The 22,208-nt window shown below is 38.6% G+C and overlaps 1 protein-coding gene across 1 annotated transcript; it reads right to left on the reverse strand.

Annotated features, from left to right (window-relative positions):
- Positions 1-36: 36 nt before the first annotated feature.
- Positions 37-19,778, reverse strand: LOC108255713 (zinc metalloproteinase-disintegrin-like crotastatin). The gene is made up of 22 exons (XM_017451876.3): positions 19,111-19,778; positions 15,434-15,516; positions 15,233-15,309; positions 14,366-14,444; positions 14,146-14,222; positions 13,870-14,056; positions 12,500-12,562; positions 12,148-12,219; positions 9,664-9,833; positions 9,007-9,088; positions 8,568-8,698; positions 6,305-6,482; positions 3,737-3,826; positions 2,812-3,007; positions 2,618-2,723; positions 2,288-2,444; positions 1,886-1,966; positions 1,698-1,797; positions 1,374-1,482; positions 1,186-1,276; positions 1,001-1,096; positions 37-861 (listed from the first exon to the last, which is right to left on the reverse strand). The coding sequence occupies exons 1-22, from the start codon at positions 19,169-19,171 to the stop codon at positions 826-828; spliced, it is 2,322 nt and encodes a 773-aa protein (XP_017307365.1). The 5' UTR covers positions 19,172-19,778; the 3' UTR covers positions 37-825.
- Positions 19,779-22,208: the final 2,430 nt, after the last annotated feature.

The raw sequence follows: 22,208 nt of genomic DNA on the forward strand, positions 1-22,208 counted from the left end.
ACATTTTTTTTATTTAGAAAGGTTTGACATCACTAGGCAGCAAAATATGAATGTTTTTATTAATTGTAGGTAGTGCTACATTTTTCTTAGTAAATTGTACAAAATAAAATTTGAATGCAGCCACATTTATTGCACACATACAGTAGAATTTCTAGAGTGACTCGCATTCAGACTCTTGGCACTGTAGTAGGAAAATAATAAACAATTTGTTTATAAAAGTATTTACAAGAAATGATTGACGCTATTGTGCTGTTAAAAGTGGTTTTGTTTTGCCCTGAGTTCTATTTAGAGAAACAAGTGAGTTAGTTTAAACTGATTTTCTTCCAGGAATATTTTGGCGCAATTCTGACACTAATCTCGAGCGTCTTACGTCAAACATCATGTCAAGGCACGCCTTCGCATTCAATTATCAGTTATGGATGGGTAGGTCTGATGTGATCATCCTGTTTTTTCCAAAGAACTCTGCTTAAGTGCCTCCAATGCACTTCTGTCACGAGCGATATGAATTGCCAGTCAGTTTCTGATACTGAACCAAGGTGAAAGAAAAAGGGACCTGTGGAAGGATTTGTTCTTCCTGTGTTGGCCTCTAGAGGGTGCAACTAAGACCCTGCACTTGGAGATCTGTGATCCTACAAAGTTTAGCTCCAGCACACCCTCATCCAGGAAGTAGGAGCATTTATGACCATTTTTTAGCTGGATAAGGCGAAAGGCAGATCTCCAGGTACGAGACAAATGTTTTGCTAAATCAGTTCCTGAGCTTGTGAAAACTCAATCATGCTAGATTTGTTCCATATAACCATCCCGACTTAAGTCCGTTTTCTTTTTTTATGCCTTCGGCGGAGGTGGAACTGGTCTAAGAGCCTGAAAGAGAAGAATTCAGGCATTTACCTTACAACCAAAAGTCCCCATCTAATGTTAAATGGATTTCCGCGTATTAGATGATTAGATAATAACCGAAGCGGCACTTATCTCACAAATCATTAACGAACTTGTGTGTTACCTTGTGTGCCACTCTGAAGTCTGTATGCAGGACCAAGGGTGGGGCAGATGGCTTAGCTGCAGGTGGTGGTGGCGGAGGGCCTTTAGGACGGATTGCCTAAAAATACATAAATAGTTATTTATTTATCTTATTTGGCCTAAATGTCTGAGTTGCACAATAATAACGAGAGAGATGTTGAACTTTACCGTGGGTGGGATCTGATGAGGAAGGTTCGCTCTTGCCTGGTTTGAGTAAATGTTGTTTACTTTTACCGAGTCTTTCACTTGGACCTGAACACTGATGGAAGATTACATGAACATTATTTAGATGATTATAAACATGATGTGCCGTTGCTCCAAACTGGTTCTTCAGGTTTGGATGCTTTCCTACTCACCCAGTTCGATGTGGTTGACTCTTTCTACGTTTCATGAAACATATACCCAGTCCAATTAAAATGGCCCCCAAAAGGATGCAGACGGCCACTGCGATACCTATCTGTGCACCTTAAAAATAAAAAGATGGAAGTTTTATCCATCTCAACATTGTTTACAATGTTTACTCCCAGGTATATTTCATAATGTTCTAGAAGTTGAGCAAGAGAGGTAACAAGCCTGGTAGATTCTGTGTGCTTATTAATAAATGAATCACTGTTAGCTAGTATGGAAGTGGAATAAGCTTTTTTAGCATCAGGGAATTTCACATGCAGGAATAAAAATACCTGTAGATAGTCCATTGTTGGCAGCTGCTCCAGTGGACCTGTTACAGTTGGGTGGCATCCAGCCAGGTTCACAGCTGCACTCCAGCTTGTGATTACAAACCTGTAGGACACACATTTACTTTAATCATGATGGTATCTTATTGGGATGTACTGTATATGCAAGATATCACATATGGGAGCAAACTTACCCCACGGCCTTCGCATTTGGCTGAGCAGTTGGTTGCCTTGTAGGCAACTTCTAAGCTCACACACTGATTCTGACTACACACCTGAAACAGGCGTGGAAAAGTTCATCGTTAAAAATCATGATGATCCTTGCAATATGGTTTCAAAAGATTCCTAATCATCTAAAAAATACATCGAATAGTATATTTTGGATGTGGTGTGTCCTTTTTTAAAAAATTTTTTTTAGTATTAATAAATACTGTCCTAGATGGAAAACCTGGATATATTTTATATCTTATCAGTGCTTTTTTTTTTTACTAGGCTAGAGACAGAATTCAACTTTATGGGGAAGAGTCCAGGGAGAAATGCAAGAACAAATAAGCCAACTAAATTACTTTTCTTTAGTGACATGCATCTATTGTTACCTTCTCATCACCACACTTTGTTCCAGTATCCACTTGGCCAAAGTCACTGTTGCGGTCACCGTAGAAACTAGCTTTGCAGGTGTTGACCTGGACCAACCGGCCATAGTTTGGGTCGGTCTGGCCTTGTTCACAGAAAAGCTTCCCACACATGATATCCCTATAGCACAAATGTTTGCAGACATGAGTGTCTTAGGACACAATATAACCACGTGACAGCTCAGTAAGGCCAACCTTTATGGGATGCACATGTGTAAGGTGTAAGGAGGTGTTTAAAAATCTGTTGGAACTAGCGAACATGTAAGAGTGTCAGTGTATGATTTTTGGACTCACTGTTGCTGGCAGCCTATATACTGGTCGTTGCTGGGCCGTGTACAGTAGGCATAATATATTCCCCTTTTGTTGTGATTGTAACAGTAGTTACCTCCTACCACAGCATCTGAGAAAGAATAAAACTTAAACTTGCACCAATAATTATAATAACAATCTTAACTTACTATGCTGTGTAAAATGTGCTCACTACTTACCTGACCCAAACATTTTGATGCACTGGCCTTCCCGTCTAGGGCACCGCCCATTGTAGCAGTAGCCATCGCCATTCTTGCATGGTATTCCATTCACAGCAAAGACGTCCTCAGGGCATGAGCTTGAATCGCCCGTGCAATACTCAGGGAGGTCACACTCATCACGCTTGGCACGACACATCTTGGTGGCATCAACGATCTGCCCATTGTGAACAAATAAAAGACTTGGTATTAGTACTGAAAATGTGATTTCGTTTTGATTTAAAAGGAGAAAAGTATCTACCCTGGTTAACTAAACCAGTTCCAGCACAAGATGGGTAGCTAATTCCTTCCCCAGACAGGTAAGCTATTCTATCCCAAGACAGGCAACCATTTTCCTGTCCAACATGGATAGTCAATGCCTACCCAAGACGGGTACCCAATTCCCACCTCACCCTCATAGTCTGGCAATCGTGAATAACATCATGGCTGTGAATTGAGTTCAGCTCGTGCCAAATTACAACTGTGATACTATTCACATATATACATCTACATAAGCTTTTCTTAAAGTTTTTTCTTTCACTTAAACTTAAGAACTAGTTTTGAACAAGCCTATGAGACCTTCTGAAGTAGGAAAATAAATCGACAACACATTAGGATCTAAAGTGTTACTACCGAGGTTTTGTTTCATCGTTCTGCGAAATCTAATGAAACGTTACACATTGTATTCATGACCTTTAACCAGTCACAGACCAGCTGATTGCAAAAATCAAGATGTCAGTAGGGAGCATTGTGGAATAGTGAGGTACATTCTGTTTCTTCTTGAACAACATCCACATTTAGGCTTTATACAAAAAAAACAACCCCTAAATGTTCAGTACAAGAGGATTAGAGGGGAAGGATACTGGTTTAAAACACACCTTAACATTGTACTGGTTATAATTCTTACCTTACAGTCATTACAGCACAGTCCTTCTGCGCACACGGACCCCTTTGTCAGTGTACATGAGGTGGCATTGCAGCATGGGTTTGTGCACTCCTGCGCACACACACAAACACACATGGGTTTCGAGACAACATGTGAAAAGGTATCATCAAGCTCCCACTGTTGGGGCTTTTAGCTTAAATGAACAAATATAATAACTAATAACTAATAAGCTGGATGTAGGTTGTGACCTGAGCTATACAAGCTGGACTGATCAGTTGCCCAAAGTTTATATGCAAACAGCACTGTACTTATTTAAAATGAATAAGAAATGTTTGGGAAAATGCGTATTGTTTTTTTACTTTGCATATTCAGATCTTCAGGCAAAACACACTGAGGTCACAAGTAAGAACTAAGAAAATGTGATCGCAGTGATTTTGACTGAGACGAGGAATGGTTGTTGGTGCCTGGTGGGCAGGTTTGAGTATTTCAGAACCTGCTGATCTGATGGGATTGTCACGCATAAAAGTCTGTAGAGTTTATGCACAATGGTGTGAAAAACAATCCAGACAACATCCCAATAACATCTGGCTCTGCAGACAGAAATGCCTTGTTGTTGAAAGAGGTTAGAGGGAAATGGCCAGGAAGGCTACAGTAACTCAAATACCCACGCAATACAACAATGGTGAGCAGAAAAGCAGCACACTGAACCTTGAGGTGGATGGGCTACAACGGATAAAGACCAAGTGATGTTTCTCATTATCTTCAGCTGTCCACTTTTGTCAATATTCAGAGCACTGCTTTGGGTTAGGCAGAACACAAACTAAACCATTTTATACTTATTCTTTCAGAACGTGCTGAGTTTTTGGTGAGCCAAAATAGTGCTTGGATCATTGACTTATATATGTACACGTGTGACAAAGTATTTTCAAAAGTCTCAATTTGTACTAACCAAAAAAATAAAGCAGTAAAAATACATTTGTGGTAGAACTGGCTGTATCAGGCCGTTTACATCCCATAGAGTTTTTATAAAGACTAATGTCGTGTACAGAAGCAATATCTATTTAAATCGTAAGAACAAATTTGAATAAAAAGCAGCTTTGAATAAAAACCAACTTCTGCTTCATTAGAATCAGTTCTGAAATGTCACGAGGACTCATGCAGAAAATAAAGGTGAATAAGAGCATGTAATTGATGCATTGTTTTTGTAGCCGTCTGCTCCTAAGATTGTGGCTTTTTTTCAGTACGCAGATTTCAACATGAGAACACCGACTGTAGAGAAGTGTGCGTTGACCACACAAAGGAACATGGGAATTTTGGAATTTTGTTTGTGCTCTTTTGGAGGAAAATAAAGGCCAACACTGAACGCTTCTTTAACCCTTGGAAAAGTGGGACATTCAAAACTAAAGGAGGTTCTGTGCACATCTGCAAATCCAGCTTCAGCTTATTGTAACTGGACATAGAAAGAATGACTCGTCAGCGCAACATATACGAGTCAAACTGGGGTCCTGAACGTGGCGCTTCATTATAACGCCTTATAATGTTCCAATATTTTTGCTCGCCTACAAATTGGGTGGTCTGATACAAAATTTGCTGTGTTCTACGTCGTTTAACACGTCTGCATATAAATACCCGTAAATAAAAGCTGAAATTCTAAACTCTCTTCTCATATCCATCGTTTGATTCTAAACAAATGTCTTCAGTCTCCAGCAGAAAAGAATGAACTGGCCTTGCTGTGCCAATAGTTTCAGAGGGAACTGTAGGTAATAAATATTATTACACAATGCTAATCTAATACTATTCGTCTCGGCTCAGGACACTGTGATTAACGTTCCGGTCGAGTTGAGACAACATGTCTGAGCATGCTCTTTGTCTACCGTCCTTCAGATGCTGACCTTCGCTGCAGTTTGAAGCATTTACTCAATATACTAGCACGCAGAACTGTCTGCTTTTCAACAGAATCCCGGCTTTAAAGATGGGTCTGATCATGTTCGAAGCATTTTTCAGGCAGAGAAGCTGACCCTGGAGGTATGTAGTTTTAGACCTGTCTAGACATAAATAACCCGACTTGTTAAAAATCAGCTGACAACAGGCATGTATGAGCTTCAGCATTTCTGTGTTCAGAACATTCCAAATATAAAAGAGACTTAAGTTGTCTCTATTTTATTGAGATAACAATCAACTTGAACACCAAAGCTGACCGTTTCATGAGCTATGAAGAAACAGACCGTATTAATTAAGGGATAAAAACACCGTAAAGTATGTTATGGGATGTGATGTCGCTCGACACTCGAGACTCCTTCCACAAACGTTATTTAAACCCCGACAGAAAGCTTCACCACGCCAACAATTGTGGACTAACAATAAACTTCTTTTTTTTTTTTTTTTATAAATCTGTTAATTACTAGGCTTAGATTACATGGTGTGTCCACCATCATACGATTTCCTACGAATGAGCCGTTACTATAGAAACGCACACGTATTAGAACGAGCACATTAATATAAACCAGTTGCGGTTATAGAAAAACAATCAGAATCGTGAATTAAATAATGCTGTGGTTTAAAAAAAATTACAAACGAGTCCTGATTTACCGTCACAGATCCACAGTCACAGTCTTCTCCAAGCTCTCGGAAGCCATTGCCACAAACTGCAGGCTGGACCAGGTCTTTGGGTTGCGGTTTGTTGAAGAGACACTCAGGGTTCCGCGAGTTCAGGTACTGCTCATAGCTGCTGATGCTGCAGCTACTGAAGAGCTGCGGGATGTTGTAGCTGCAAATGACAGGAATGTAAGAATCAGAGAAATTGTAACATAAATTCTGAAAACTTTCTTGCCGTCTTTATGGGGCCACAAATGCCAAGCCAGAGGAAAGGCAAGAACTCAAAGTCTTTTTCACCGATGTCAAGCTTGTTACTCAGTAGTGTTCACCTGTTTTGTGTTCATTCTTGATTCGTTTGTCTGTGTACTCGGTGCTGTTTCTTGGTTTTGTCGCCATCGTATTGTGCTTTTGTGTCATTAAGATTAATCTTTGTTTACTGAATATAAGTGTTTTCTAGTTCTGCATTTTAGTTTTGATTTGTTTCAACCCTAGTTCCCATTCCTCACTTCTGATTACGAGTCACACAATACTAAGTGTGGCTTCCTGTATTTACTGTAGAAACTCCGGCTAATAATTAACAATTACACAAATAAATATCACACCAAGTGACCACGCTTGCTTTCTGCCTCTACTCGCATCCCATAATTCTGTTCACCAGACCACAGAACTTATATTTTGAGTACAGGAAATGTCCGATTCGAGCTTCCTAGAGGGAGATTTGTGAGAAAGACCTCACCTGGAGCTCCACCTTCTTCCTAATTAACGTCCTATAAACTCACAAAGCTCTCTTTCTGTACCCATCACTTCCTCGCCCCCAGTATAAAAATAAATAAATAAATAAATACTCCTACTCATGAGTCTTTACTGAATCAGGAATTCTACCCCACTGTGGTATAAACAAACCTGAAAGCTTTTCCTTTTACTATTTGGTTATATTCAGCAGCATAACTATACAAAATGGTTAATTGCGTAAAACATATATAAAAGTTTATAAATGTTTTTTAGCTTCCACTTCTGCCTTCAATAAGGTTCCTGATTTCACAAGATTTCCTAGACCTTGTTGTCTATTCTATGAAACCTGAATCTACTTGCAATGCGCAGTGTAATCATTGACCATGATTTATTATTAGAATTCCCGATCCTACATGATGCTGAGAAACTAATGCATGCGTTCCTTTACATAAGCCCTGCAGGGTGTCTACATAACATGTCTCATGACAGGTCTTGTTTCATGACGTTTAAAAGCTCTAAATGACTTCGTTTGAACTTTAGTGATATCATTGTTGCGTTGTCATCATTGTTCTTTGGAAAAATCGAAGATTCTTAGGGATTTTTTGGTTTGTCGGTCATGATTTCTGTGTTTCTACAAGCACATCGTCGTCAGTGAAGATTAAAGGAAATGGAAAGGAAAGAAATAGGAGTACATGTAGGAAGCGATGTGGAAAATTTTGGGCTTTTTGTGGTGTAATTTAATCTTTAATCCAAATAATTTTCTACTTAAATAAGCTGTTTGGCGCACATGTCTCGGCAATTATGGTTTAGTTCTCAGTACACTCTGAGACAAAAGTTCGTTTAAAAAAAAATATATATATATTATGGGAGCTCTGTTGAAGGTTCAAGGTTGTAGTATGGAACCCTTTCTGATGTACAAAACATCTTGAGTAAACCTACGGCTCTAGACTGGACCACACATCCCTTTGTATTTTATTCTGTAGTTTGTTGAGTTTTGGAACACTCGAGATTAAATCTAACTGGAAAAACCATTCTACAAAAAAAAAAAAAAAAAAAAGGAGCCCCAAAGTGTTTTTTTTTTTTTTTGCTTATTAAATATGGTTAGCTTATTAGGGGGGGGAAAACTGTAGGTTAGAACCCTTTCTGATTTTGGTACAGGATTCAACAGAACCTTAAAGGTTCCCAAGAGATGCAACTGAAGATACTTTAGAGCCTAAAAAGCGCAGTATGTGGTATACCACAAGGGTCTGTTTTAGGCCATGTTTTTTTTATATCTTTTTTTTCTTTCCTACATTAGAAATTATTATATTTTTGATTTTTTTTTATTGTGCAATGAGGATTGTAATAGGTAATTACTGAATTCTTAGTACTGAATTCTACTCGGGTAACAATTGGCTCTTACATTTGACGGCTGCTTGAGCAATTTCTTTTCTTACTTGCAGTAAGATTTCTACATGCAGTTGCTGTAATTGCTACATATGCTTTGATGAAATAATGATATTTATTTATTTATTTATTTATTTACCTGAGAGCAGCAGTCATGATGCAGCTGCTCTCGGTGCACACACATGAGCTGCTGTCGTGGTTCATACCCAGGTTATGTCCCATCTCATGGGCCAAGGTGGCACCTACAGCTATGGCACGTGGATTATGGTCCTGTGGGAAACAACAGAGGAGAGCATTAATTTCTAAGATATAATTAATATTTGCGAAGGAAGGAACAGTAAAAGTTTTTAGTCCAAATTTAGCCATGATGTTGCTAGGAAGCTGTAGTGGAAGTGTGATTCAGGGGCACTTTAATACAGAACTAGATGTTATCATCATGGCATTATGGGTTTTTCAAGAAGAGAGGATGTTTCAAAAAGGGATTAGCAAATATTACAGAAAGGCACAGCCATTTTGTCCTTGCACTTCTGCTACGCTTGTGAAATCAGATGACGAGAAGCACTTGGACCTTTCGTTACCTGGATGACGCCGGTGGAATGCTCCGTGCACAGAGAGCCAATATACGCCAGTCCCACTGTCGAACCTTCAAAGTCAATCCCACTGAAATTTTAACAAGAAACGTGATTCGCTTTATATATCCAAAACCATCCACACAGTGTATAACATTTGTTGCTAATTATGTAGGCAATGGCAGTCATTTTAAATACTCTAAAATCTGATATAAAAAGATATCACAGCCCTGTTGAATTCTCAAATCAATCATTTCCATAGCAACAACTTGCACGAGAAACTCCACATAATTTAAGCCTAATAAATATGGATTAAATAAATTGTAGATCTTTAACAAAAAATAATGTGTAATTGTTGATTATGTTTTCTGTAAGGAGACGTTCATGTGACCTCAGAAGGAGTCTCCAGTGTCAGCACTTTACACTTTTTGCAGTTTTTAATGACATGACAAGCTGTGATTTATTCATTTATTTTTTCCACCAGAGCTTTCCTGATTAAATATGATTCTCCATCATTTTGTTGGGTCAGTGCCGATGACAGTGATTAAACTGCAATAAAACAGACCGTTTTGATCCGGCAGTGTATATTAATAATGAAATTCTTTGGTCAGCTGATGACGGATTCCTGTTCATAGAGAATTTTTTTTTTTACAGAAAAACACTGACGTGATCAGATGAGCATTGCTATGCTTCTTCATCTTCATGAGTTCGCTATTCCTCCACTTGGTAAATTTATCCAGTGTCTCGCCGGCCGGTGCCGTCACTACAATCTTGTCAGAGTCCGTCCACACTATCAGACTGGTCAGAGCGATAAACGTGTTGATCGGTTTATACACCTGCCAACACACACAAGCAGTTATAGATTTACATTCTTTTTTTTTTTTTCTTTTTTTTTTTAAAAAACTAAACCAAAAAACCCCCCCAAAAAACAAGATCATAATAAAAACTCAAGCAGCCATTATGTTGGGAGAGTTCGGATTTGGCAATAACTTTTAAGTGATTTGTTAAAATGAATTATAATTATAATTCCTACTTTCAAAACAAGACAAAGGTGCTTGGGCACACAGAGTCCAAACTGATGCATGTGTCTGGTCTTAAAAATGTTCCCATGAAGTCATTTGAATATGGAACAATGCAAAATCTTTCATGCAAAACAAATGTTCATTAAAACAGCTGTAACCCTTTTGTGTGACTGTGTAATGAAACTTCTGGTTGCTTTTTTTGGCCAGAACGATGTATAAATGTTTTTTTTTTTTTTTTAATTATTTATTTATTTATAATGTTAGGCTCCAAAGATCATGTTAGATAAATAAAGAGATCATTTCCTAAACATGGCGGTTTAAAGATGCTAGCTTGATAGCCAAGTGTCTTTTTCTAATGCAGTGAATGCTATACGCATTCATTGTTGGTTATGCAAAATAAACATAACCCTAACGGAGTGGATTTGTGAACAGTCTGAATATAAGCCGTCAAATCATCCATAATGCACTTGCGTGGACAGTTGCATTGTAGAGATGCGACGAGCAAAATTTTAATGTTTATACAACCCCAATTCCATGTTACTGACCTGTTGCTAATTCACCTCCAGCTGTTTCTTTTTTTAGCAACACATACTTTTCCAGCCGTTTGTTGCCCTCGTCCCAATTTTTTCAGACATGTTGCAGCCATCGAATTCAAAACGACCTTATTTTGTTCTTAAAACGGTACATTTCTTCAGTTTAAATCTGATCTGTTTCCTATGTTCTGTTGTGAATAACATACGGGTTTATCAGATTTGCAAATCATTGCATTCTGTTTTTATTTACATTTAACACAGTGTCCCAACGTTTTTGGAATCGGGGTTGTTTGCTAATAAAAAATATGTGCAATTTAGCCAACAGAGGTCTCTTTGTCTTTCCAGAAAAACAACAAAACAAAACTGGTAGATCCCGTTTGCCATTCCTGAGGATTGTAGAGATAAGATATGACAAAGACATGATCAGACAAGTTGCCTTGGGACAATCCTGCAGTTCTTAAAGCATCACTAAAATCATACTGCAGTTCTTGAAGCACTATAGAAAATCTTAAAGTTCTAGCGAGTTCTTAAAGCACTCCTGAAGTTCTTGAAGAATTTCTGAAGTTTTCTTAGGTGCTACTGAAGTTCCTAAAGTTCTTAAAGCTCTATTTATGTTCTTAAAACACTACTGAAGTTCTTAAAGGGCTAGTGAGTTTTTAAAATTCTACTGAAGTTCTTAAAGCACTACTGAAGTTCTTAAAGCACTACTGAAGTTCTTAAAGGGCTAGTGAGTTTTTAAAATTCTACTGAAGTTCTTAAAGCACTACTGAAGTTCTTAAAGCACTACTGAAGTTCTTAAAGGGCTAGTGAGTTTTTAAAATTCTACTGAAGTTCTTAAAGCACTAATGAAGTTCTTAAAGCACTACTGAAGTTCTTAAAGGGCTAGTGAGTTTATAAAACTCTACTGAAGATCATAAAGCACTCTTGAAGAATTTCTGAAGTTTCCTTAGGTGCTACTGAAGTTCTTAAAGTGGCACTGAAGTTCTTAAAGCACTATTGAAATTCTTGAAATGCTACTGAAGATCATAAAGCACTCTTGAAGTTTCCTAACGTGCTACTGTAGTTCTTAAAGCACTCCTGAAGTTCTTGAAGAATTTCTGAAGTTTTCTTAGGTGCTACTGAAGTTCCTAAATTTCTTAAAGCACTATTTATGTTCTTAAAACTACTGAAGTTCTTAACGCACTACTGAAGTTCTCAAAGCATTCTCATAGTTTCTTAAAGTGCTACTGTAGTGCTACGGAAGTTCTTACAGCACTACTGAAAATCTCACAGCACTGCTGGATTTCTTGAAGTACTACAGAAGTTCTTAACACACTACTGAAGTTATTAAATCAGTACTGAAGTGCTACAGAAATACACACTGAATTTGTTGTATGGGTACAGTGTGGACTTCATACAGTACATTGCACCCAATCACAAAAGCAACTTGGTGAGAGCAGGATATTGGTTTATATCTAAACAAATTAGCAATATGCTGCAATTTTAGCACTTCCAAAACAGGTTAAAAAAAAAAAATCTAGTCTGGATCAATTGCAGAAAATGTATTGCTGTGATCCTTTTATGGCAATGTGAAACGGATGAGATCTGTGACTCACAGCATTAACAAAGTTGACGATCTCGAAGATCCTCTTTCTCACTTTGTTGACATCACTGTCCATCTTTACGTACTGTGGGGGCATAAATCAATGGTTAGTCATGGGCATGTCTATGCAGAGAGATTAATAACACAATAGCTTGAATAAGCACAATTCTGTGATCACGAGTATGCTTAGTCGTCATCTGAGGTTAATAATGTAATAATTCTCATAAAAAAAGAAGAAGAAGAAGAACATTGACCTTTGTCATGCAACAAAGCACTAGACTTAACAAAAACATTCAGTGAGGAACTTCATTATGGATTAGTGAGTCTGCAATAATGTAAGACTCATATTTCTTCCATGTACGTACCATTCTATTATCGGCCACAAGGATGACTTCATTATACTTTTGTTGCTGGAACAATGTTGGCCCCTAACCAAGAGAAAAACCAAAAAGCAGAGCAGTGGTGAATGAGCTGGTGAATGTGTTATTTCCCCCCCGATGCATTCCCTCACCGAATCTTCAACTGAACTATTGAACTGTTCAGTCATGCTGTTTACTAACTGTAAAGTTTTCACCACTCATGTGAAGGGCTCCATCATTTATTCATAAGTCCATCTTCAAGCGCTAATCCACCTGCCAGCATTTTTTGGGGAGGTGAGGGGAAACCGGAGAAGCTAGACACACAGTGAAACTCCACACAGACAGCAACCCGAGATCAGGATCAAACCGGGGACCTGGAGCTGTGCAATACTACCTGCTGCACCAGCACGACACCATTTTGATAACATCTGTCCATTTTTCCTAACGCTTACCCTACACAGGGGAATAAAGGTATCCCCTGGGAACTTGGGGCACACTGACACCTGTAGATGGAAAGTAATTGGCAGTAGGCACCAAGTGTGAGAGTGGGGAACTTTGTCCTTTGTTACTGACCACACCTGTCATAGGTTTGGTCCGAGGAATCGTTTGAGCCAGTTGTTTGAATTGGTTGCTTCATGGTGTCGTATCTAAATCGCAAAGAATACGTGAGAGAGAATCTCACGTCACTTCACAATCTCGCTGATGCCACTGAAGTTGCAGCTCAGCGCCATTTTTTCCGTGTGCTAGTGTGAACATAGCATCATAAATTCCCGCTCAAGGCAGAATTGTACTAAAAGTGGGAAGTTGGCACGAACAAATGGTGGCAGAATCATATAAGAGAATTTTAGGAATTTGGGAAATATCTATTATGCTTGATCAGTGGCAAACACCTGCAGTTTCCACACATCTAGGACAATAGGACGTGTGCAACATTTTCCAAACTTTATCAAACTGGATGTTATTGTTAGACATATTAATACCCTCCGCACCGTTTATTTGTCCTAACACAAGAATATGTATTCGATAACGTCTTTGTCCGTTGTTTACTGAACTTCCTCTTTAGTCTCGAGTTTTTTGACGGCTCTGTGGTCGACCATTTCTGCCAAATTTACGCCTGCATTTTGCGCCTGCATTGCGGCACGTCCTACATCTGGCCCTCAGACTTTTAAACCTTAATGATCTTCAAGATTCTGTTCATTCTCCAATGATAGCCACGGAAGCCCTTTGAATGAGTGGTGAAACATTTTCAGTTGCACTTACTGTATTCACGGCCAGTAAACAAACATTTGTAGTACATGTCAGGCATTCAGTGAAGTTTGGTTAGAAATCATCAGAATTAGGAACTGCGAAGGAACCCGAGAGCTGATCCGACTTACGGAAGAGCGCGATTTGGACTTGCTGATGTAAGGGGGACGATCGGAAGGCTCCCAGCTGGTATTTGTGACACCACACACCATAGGAGTATTGGTCACGTTCTCGTACTTCAGCACGGCATGATCGCCATCGCTGTCCTCGGACAAGGGCTCGATAAGATACCTCTGCTCAGCCGTTTGGAAGTAACCTCTGGAAAGCAATACACAGAGTATTAGCACTTTTAATGGAAAGGCAGAATGGCAACATCTCAAAAGTTCATTGGCAAACGTGAGACATACCGTAACCCATCACACGTGCTCATGCTAACCATGGAGTGGCTGTCGTTCACGATCTTCCCGTGATAGTAGCAGAGATCCTGAAAATGGCACCAAAAAAAGTAAGCAGAGCAAAAAATTTTGAACCATAATATTATTTGGATACAAACAGTATGTCCTCATTAGTAGGTCACAACCATGGACTAAGAAGAGAGAGATAAATATAATGCTGCAGTTCACCTACCAACTCACGGGGTTTGGTTACGACAGGAGTACCGTCGTCCGTGTAATACGTTTCTGTGTAGTCTTCAGGTATGAAGTCACTGAAGAACCCAACACAAATAATAATAATAATAATAATAATAATAATGACGTACATAGCACTGGGGTCCAATCACAAGCATAAACAATATGTGTAAGGATTGTGTTCCTAATATCCTCAGGAACACCTTTGCAGTGTTTCCAGAGTTCCAGAGCAAAATGAATTGATCTTCATTAACAGTAAACCTTCCTGACCTGACATGGGTTCTACCAATTCAGAAGATCAGGAAGTTATGAGCTAGAGTGAAACCAGTTACAGCGTATCAAAGCATTGTGGTCAACACCTGTAGGCAGCCGATATGAGATATGATCTCACATTTCTTTCCTGCTCAGGACGCGAGCTGCAGCACTCTGAATGAGCTGAAGCTTATTTTAGAGACACCAAGGGGACCATTTAGGGATGTTTTTTCTTCTTTCATTTGAGAGTTGCTTTTATCTAAACTATTAAATCTACTATCTAGAACTATTAAAGCAGTAGTGAAGATGTCAGTGCAACAAGAACATCCAACCAATTTAGCAACAGGTTATACTGATACTATAATTCCGTTCTTCACATAATAAAACAAACACTTTATCTAGGTGTTATGAAACTCATGGAACTTGGACTGCCTTGGTTGACCACAAACAACGCTTATCCGGTGGTTAAAAAAAGCCACGCACTCTCATACTTGCAACTTCCTTGCTTTCAGTCTTTAAAACTTTGGAACAGCCGACATGTGCTCATGTGCTTGTGCGTCCTGTGAGGCAATACATACTAGATGTCGTGAAAGAAATAAAAGATCAAGCTTACTCGTTCCTCTCTAGATGCATTTCAATGGGTTTTCCACCCAGAGTCATGGCATATTTCACTGTCGCAGGTCTGGTGGCCTGAAGATGAGATTCGAATCAACCACAAATGAATAAATGAATGTACAAAACGAAAAGTTGAGCTGCATGCACGTGCCCGTCTGGAGGAAGCAGGGATTCAAAGGACACGCCCTCAAAGTCTTACCTCAGAATCTCTTTTATGAAGGTCATGCAGTCGGATTGGCTGGACCACCTCGTAGACCTTCACTCCATTTAGCATAAAACAACCTGTAATGGGAAAGGAAAAATACTCAAATTAAGTGTGTGTGTGTGTGTGTGTGTGTGCAATAATTAGTAGTACAAATAGCTAACCAGCCCTGGATATACCATTTTTAAGGGGTGTTATTCAAGGCATTATTTTTGGAGAGCTATTACTCAGTGCCTTATTATTGCAGGGTGTTACAAAGTACATTATTTTGTTGAGGGAATGTTATTCTACGCATATGTGTATGCGGCTCATCAGTGACCTCTTGATAGTTCCTGGTGTTTCATGATGAGTTCTTATAGATGGCTTTATGTTCTCTGGGTGTTGTTATTACTCTGTGAGAGACAACAGACTATGGAAGGACTTTTAAAGAACTTTGTTAGGAAGCACAATATTATAAATAAGTATTAAGGTGTCAACTTATGTAAGAGAGAGCGATATATTAACCTTCCTGTACTGCTTTATGTTTTCCTGAAGTGAGCCTGTGATCACAGTGTGTTTCTGCATTCTCACACTCTAAAAACAAACAAACAACAAAACTCTGGGTTGAGCCTTTTGAGTAATTCAATTGGGTTATTTCCAGTGTTGGGTAGTTTTATGTAACCCATGTTACATGTAAAATGTTGGGTTATTGGCTGGATCATTTTCACTGAGAGTTGAATCGATGCACCCCTCTCTCACCCCGATGCCTCAGCCCAGCTCCTTGGGTCAAATCAGCTCAGCGCAGACTGTTTAAATTCGCCTCAGGTGGAGGTAGAGGCTTTCAGACGGTCAGAGTGTTAGATATATTTGGAGAAATAATTCCAGTTTACATGACATTAAATGCACCGATATCTTCGTTAGCTTTGGCGTACTTGTTTGTAATGCCCACTGGATCGTAAGTCAACTACTCAGTTTATTGGATGTTTTTAAACGTCTCCTTTGATCAAAATCTGACGTTTTCGTCTTAAGTATATGACTTATTTGAGTCATTTACTCCAAAGTCTATATATAAACACCAATTTAGCAGCTCTAGCAATACATTTCATAGCAATACACCTTCTTGTGTATAAATAAAGGACATGCCATGTTGACGTATTGGTTTATAATGTGGTATACTTGACATTTTCAAACGGTAAAAATAACCCTGAAAATATTAACCCGCTTATGAAATAAAGTTAACCCAGCGCTTTTGTAAAAATTAAACCATCCTTTGGGTTGAAAAACAAGCCATTTTCTGGGTTAAAATTAACAACCTAACTTGATGTGTTAGTTTAACCCAAAATGTGTTCTGTCCTGTATTTACCCATCTCAATTTAGGTTGTTTTAAACTGTTTTTTTTTCTTCTTTTTTTCCCCCTTAGAGCGCAGGATTTAATTATAAACCATGAGAATATTTAACTTTCTGGAATCAAGAAAACAAGCCCTTTGGCTACAATGTTAATTTAGGTAGTTAATACTTAGCAACATTTTATCGTCAATCGATCTGGGCAGGTAGTTTTGCATCAGCTGTGACACTTCTGGCATTTTTGCTCAGATTAATAGCTCCTCACATGATCCCCAGTATTTCCTCTATGATATGTTAATCAGTGCAGTAGTAGTTCAGCGGTTTAACCCTTAAATGCATGTTGAACTGTTTAATTCTAACGGGAAGGTCGATATAAATAAAAAAGTACACAATCCGTCACGTTTTGGAACGAGTGTCACATGTCTGTGAATTTAAAAAAAAAAAAAAAGTATATATAAAAAATAAAAAAGGGTCCATTTTGAGTTCAATGTGGTTAATCATCTAGAATGACTTTTCAGTCTCTGTTCATGCGTCTCGAAGCACTTCAGGAACTTACTTAAGAAAACAGGAACATATAATCATACACTACCAAACTAGACAAATCTGGTTTATCTAACCTGTGGTTATGTGGGAATGCATCTGAAAGGGAACTGGGCTCTTACGCATAAGCTTTCAGAATCATGTGATGGACCAAATGAACTTAAACGGCTTCATAGATACTACTTCACAACCAGAGAATCTGAATCCTGCATGCAGGACCAAATGACCCATTTTATGTTGTTGTGGTTCTCCCAGTGTTCCTGCGTCTGATCCTCATTATCTGTTAGTAACTGATGTCCTAACGTCCCTGGCTGAGTGGGTAGGGGAAAGCGAGCGGTCAGATCATGAAGCTTACATGACGAACCAAGACCACGACAGATCTTTAGCACGATCATGTGGTGCTGCGCGAAGCATTTCATTCGTCTGTCTTTAACAATAGGCTACTAGTTTGATCATCAGGCTCACCTTTACCGTTAAAAAGGCCTCCCACTTGATCCAAATGAACCACAAAGCTTGTGTTAATTCGTCCTCTAACTGCCATGTAATTAAGATGAAAGTTTATTACAAAGTGACAAGTTAATTAAAAAGAAAACAATGACCACACCCAGAACCTGTAAGTCGCACCATAATGAATTCGAGAGATAGGAACAGCAAGAAAACTTTCCTTATAGCCTTTATGTGTTTAAGTAGAAAAATGATTGTTGGAAATAAATCGGTTCATGGTATTTCTAAATCAGAGACAAAGATATAGTTTATATTACTTTTATATGTTATGTACTAGGTGTGTATTGTCATGCTTTAATGTGTATTTTGGCTGGGGAAAAAAAATTTGTTACAGATCACCACAGGTAGGTACAAACCAAATATATATATATATATATATATATATATATATATATATATATATATATATATATATATATATATATATATATATATATATATATGAACCACATTACCACAGATCATGAATAGTGCCATTACAATACATTCTTATAACATAACAGCTTCAGATAATAATGAGATATTTGTTTCCTATTTATAAATACCAGGATTCTATGGTGTATTTTAAAATTCACATGGGTAAATTCTTTAAACCCAAACATAAGGCTGTAAGGAATGTTTTCCTACTGATCCGCTCTCGTTCTGTGATTCATCCTGGTGTGACTGCAGGTAGAAGGGTGTGTCATTGTTTTTTTTTTTTTAACTTGCCACTTTGTAATAATAATAATAATAATAATAATAATAATAATAATAATAAAATCATCTTATTTACATGACAGTGTGAGGACAAAATGTACACGAGCTTTGCGGGTTAATTTGGATCAAGTGCGATAGCTTTTTAAATGAAAACGTGAGCCTGATGATCAGTGTATTTGGAGGAGTTTGCAGCAGGTGACAAAGAAGCGAATACAAGTGTGTGTGTGTGTGTGTGTGTGTGTGTGTGTGTGTGTGTGTATGTGTAGTGCTAGACACTCTTGTGCCTAAAAAACACACACGGCACATTGCAGCTTTTACACAGTAGACATTGTACGTGAATGTTTAAGTCTTTAGAAGAAGCACAAATGGTTACTGTATTACTCATTATAGTGATAAAAGCAGAAATATTCCTATCCAAATATTTTTGAGCAAATATTACATGTAAACTTGTTAAAAAGAATTTGAAATCAATATTAATTCATGCAGCCAATGGATTCTGTCACAGGCCCATAAATAAACCAGTTGAGAAGCAGCAGCTCCTGTAGGGTAATAGTCAGAGGTAAATGAATCACCCATTGTGTGAAGCTTTAAGCTGGTATCCAGTGTCTTACCTGATGGGACAGATGACACAGAGAGGACGAGGACCCATGCTAGAAAGCCGGCGGTTTCCATTGTCAAGCTGTAGACACCTACTGAAAGGCTAGAGCTGCCTGAGCGCAGTCTTATGGGTCACCTGGGCTGCGTCTGTCCAGCTCCGCCTCCCCTGCTCGAGTGCTCAGCCTTTAAGGAAGTGAGGAAGAGTGTCTCGGCTGTGTTCAAACACGCCTCAGAGGCGGCCAAAGGTGCAGGCACACTGTGACGCAGTGCACCACTCCGGCAAGATGTGCCGTGTTCAGTGTAAACACAAACGCCACTCCTTCATGCCATGACTGCGTTACAATAAAAGCCAGCCCTCCCGGACTACAAAGTCAATTCGGTTGTTTCATCTTCCTGTCGTATTTCACGCTGACAACGTGAGCTTTCAGATGAATGGCTCTGCAAGGAAGTAGGTAGAATGTGCAGATTCTTGTACAGTATGTAGGTAAATCCTTAACTTTCTGTAAACTCCCAGAACAGACTCATAAATGATTCATAAAGATCACCATTCATAGTGATGTTTATCCCACTGTGCTACTGAATTCTCAGATCCGATTAGTCAGAAGGTGTTGATTCATTTTCTATAGCATCAGCTCAGATCTTGTTCACAGTGCATTCCCAGCTCGTGCCCCATGTTCCCGGGATACGCTCCGGATCCATACAGTTACTGAAACGGAGTGAGTGAGTGAGCGGCTGTGACAGTTTCATATTAATTCTAATACATAATCGATTCTATGGTAACAACTTTTACAGTGATACACCACATAAACGGATTTAAAAACAAAAAACAAACGTATAATCTTTGATTCGGTGTATTCTGTGAGTTTGACTTATACTTAACAATTTTTTTTGGAAGGAGCCTCCAGTTTCAGCGCTGAGGTAAATCTACAACTGTAAGTTTTCTGACGAGGGAACACGGAAAGCGAAGCGGAACGACTGTTGATATCGGCTACAATATAAGCGAACTTGTTTTGCGAACATTAAACGTAACCATAAACGGATAAGATGTACAATGAGTTGTTTTTTAAACAATGAAATGTTGTTATAGTTTGCACATTGCTGTAGTTTAAGAGGAATAAAACCACTTCAGGGCGTGTCTATTATAAAATATTTGATGTTGGGGTGATCCGTACATACGTTTTAAAGTACACTATAGAATAATAACAGCTGTATTTATAATAAGCCAGGGGTTTAAAGTGTGAAATCTCAAAGCCTATACAGATCATTATCTTCTAATCATTTAGTGATGGGTCCATAGCTTACCTTCGTGCTGAGTTTCTTTCAGCTGTCTTCAGGCTGTTTGAATAGCAAGTCGTGTCTTGGCACTTGTACTGCTGACTCTTCAGTTTTTACGCCGTACATCATCAGTTAAAATAAGATGTTTTTTTTTTTTTTTTTTTGCTTCTCTGGTTCTTTAGCTGTTCGTTCACAGTCCTAATGCAGATTAAACTGTGAAAATTGGCAACAACGAGGTAATGAACTCTTGACCTTTTGGACTTTGGTGTCTTTGCCCACTCCGCTGCATTCTTCTGCGTTCTCCAAACGGAAAGAATAAAAAAGGAAGCTATTGTATGCGTGCTGCAGAAATAGAGCAAGCGCCTTGTGTGTCTATTAATATTATTTGCAATAAGCAATTCTTAAGCAATGTTACAGAACACTTGAAACTAAGCAACTTATCAGACAAACATGAGGCTGTCATCCGTCATATTTTTAGGCTTATGTTAACGGAAGCATTCTTCAATTCATACTGCAGCTTCCTTTCATCATTCCATGAAGGTTTTCGAGTTGTTATTTTAGTGAAGGATCCATTTCTGGTCAAGCCTGAACTATTTTGTCTAAATTGGTCCTTATTTGGGGGAAACGCTTAAAAGCAGCTGGAGAACCAGTGCTAAAACAGCCCCAAAGCATTTACGATCCAACAATGGCCTTGGATGCAAATACAGGGGTTTATGAACAAAACATCAAAACTAGACCAATCCAAAGGGCAAATCAGAATTGAAGGCATGATAAGATCAACAAACAGACTGGGCTAGGCAATGTACGAGTATCTATTGGAACAGTCAGATATGAGAAACTTGTAAATCATGTAAAGCTGTGATCATAGCTTGCATAAGATCGAAGGGTTTGCAGTACTCATCGAACTGTAATAACAGAGTAGGAAAGGAATGATCATTGTTTGAGGGAACATGGAGGACATAAGGGGCCAGACCTTAACCTTAACTCTTCGGTCTGCTTATTTAAGCTGTTCATCAAAGAATAAGCCAGCACTTGAGGTATTTGAACTAAAGTTTCTAAAGATTATTACTTACTCAGCAGATTTTGCCTCATGCTGTGTGGTCTATAATCCCATGTTCCTCCATCTTCTCACTAATTGGAGTACATGATCGTTGTTAGTAGATGACTAAGTACTCAAATGCTGATGGGGACTTACTTGGGTTAGGCCCTTGTAGTCGATACATGGCTGAAGAGCTCCCTCCTTCTTTTGAACAAGCAATAACCCTTGGCCAACATCGATGCCGATGCCTTGGCCGGCCCCCACAGCAGCTGTATGTATGAGCACTCTAACACCTGAATGGTGCAGAATAACTTTCCAGTCTTCAACTCTTTTGAACACTATGACCTTGACATATTTACCATATGTGCCATATCTTCATCACTGAACAAGTAATTAGTGACTTTGCAAAGAAAAGGCAGATATATCAACTGTTAGCTAACAGTTAGAGCCTTGCAATCTCACTTTACTTTTGGGTTCCATGTTTATGTTTATAATCGAAAGACATTTCTGATAATTTTGTGAAGTTTGCTGTCAGCTGCTGCACTGTTAAAGGTTTCGAGTGTTCAGACCAGAGGAAGCTTAAAACTGTGCAGGACACTGGGGCTTTAACACTGGAGATGAGATGCACAGGTCTAAAATGTTATTTATTAATACATTTTTTAAAAAATTCAATCATAACCTTGACCAAATACAAGGAATTAAATTAAATCATTTGATTACGATGAAGCAGAGAAAGTTTTTTTTTTTTTTTGAAAAACAACAATTCCCTGAAAAAAAAGCCTCAATTCACAGATTTAT

Source organism: Ictalurus punctatus, chromosome 22, assembly GCF_001660625.3.
Source record: "Ictalurus punctatus breed USDA103 chromosome 22, Coco_2.0, whole genome shotgun sequence".
In the NCBI taxonomy this organism is placed as follows: Eukaryota; Metazoa; Chordata; class Actinopteri; order Siluriformes; family Ictaluridae; genus Ictalurus; species Ictalurus punctatus.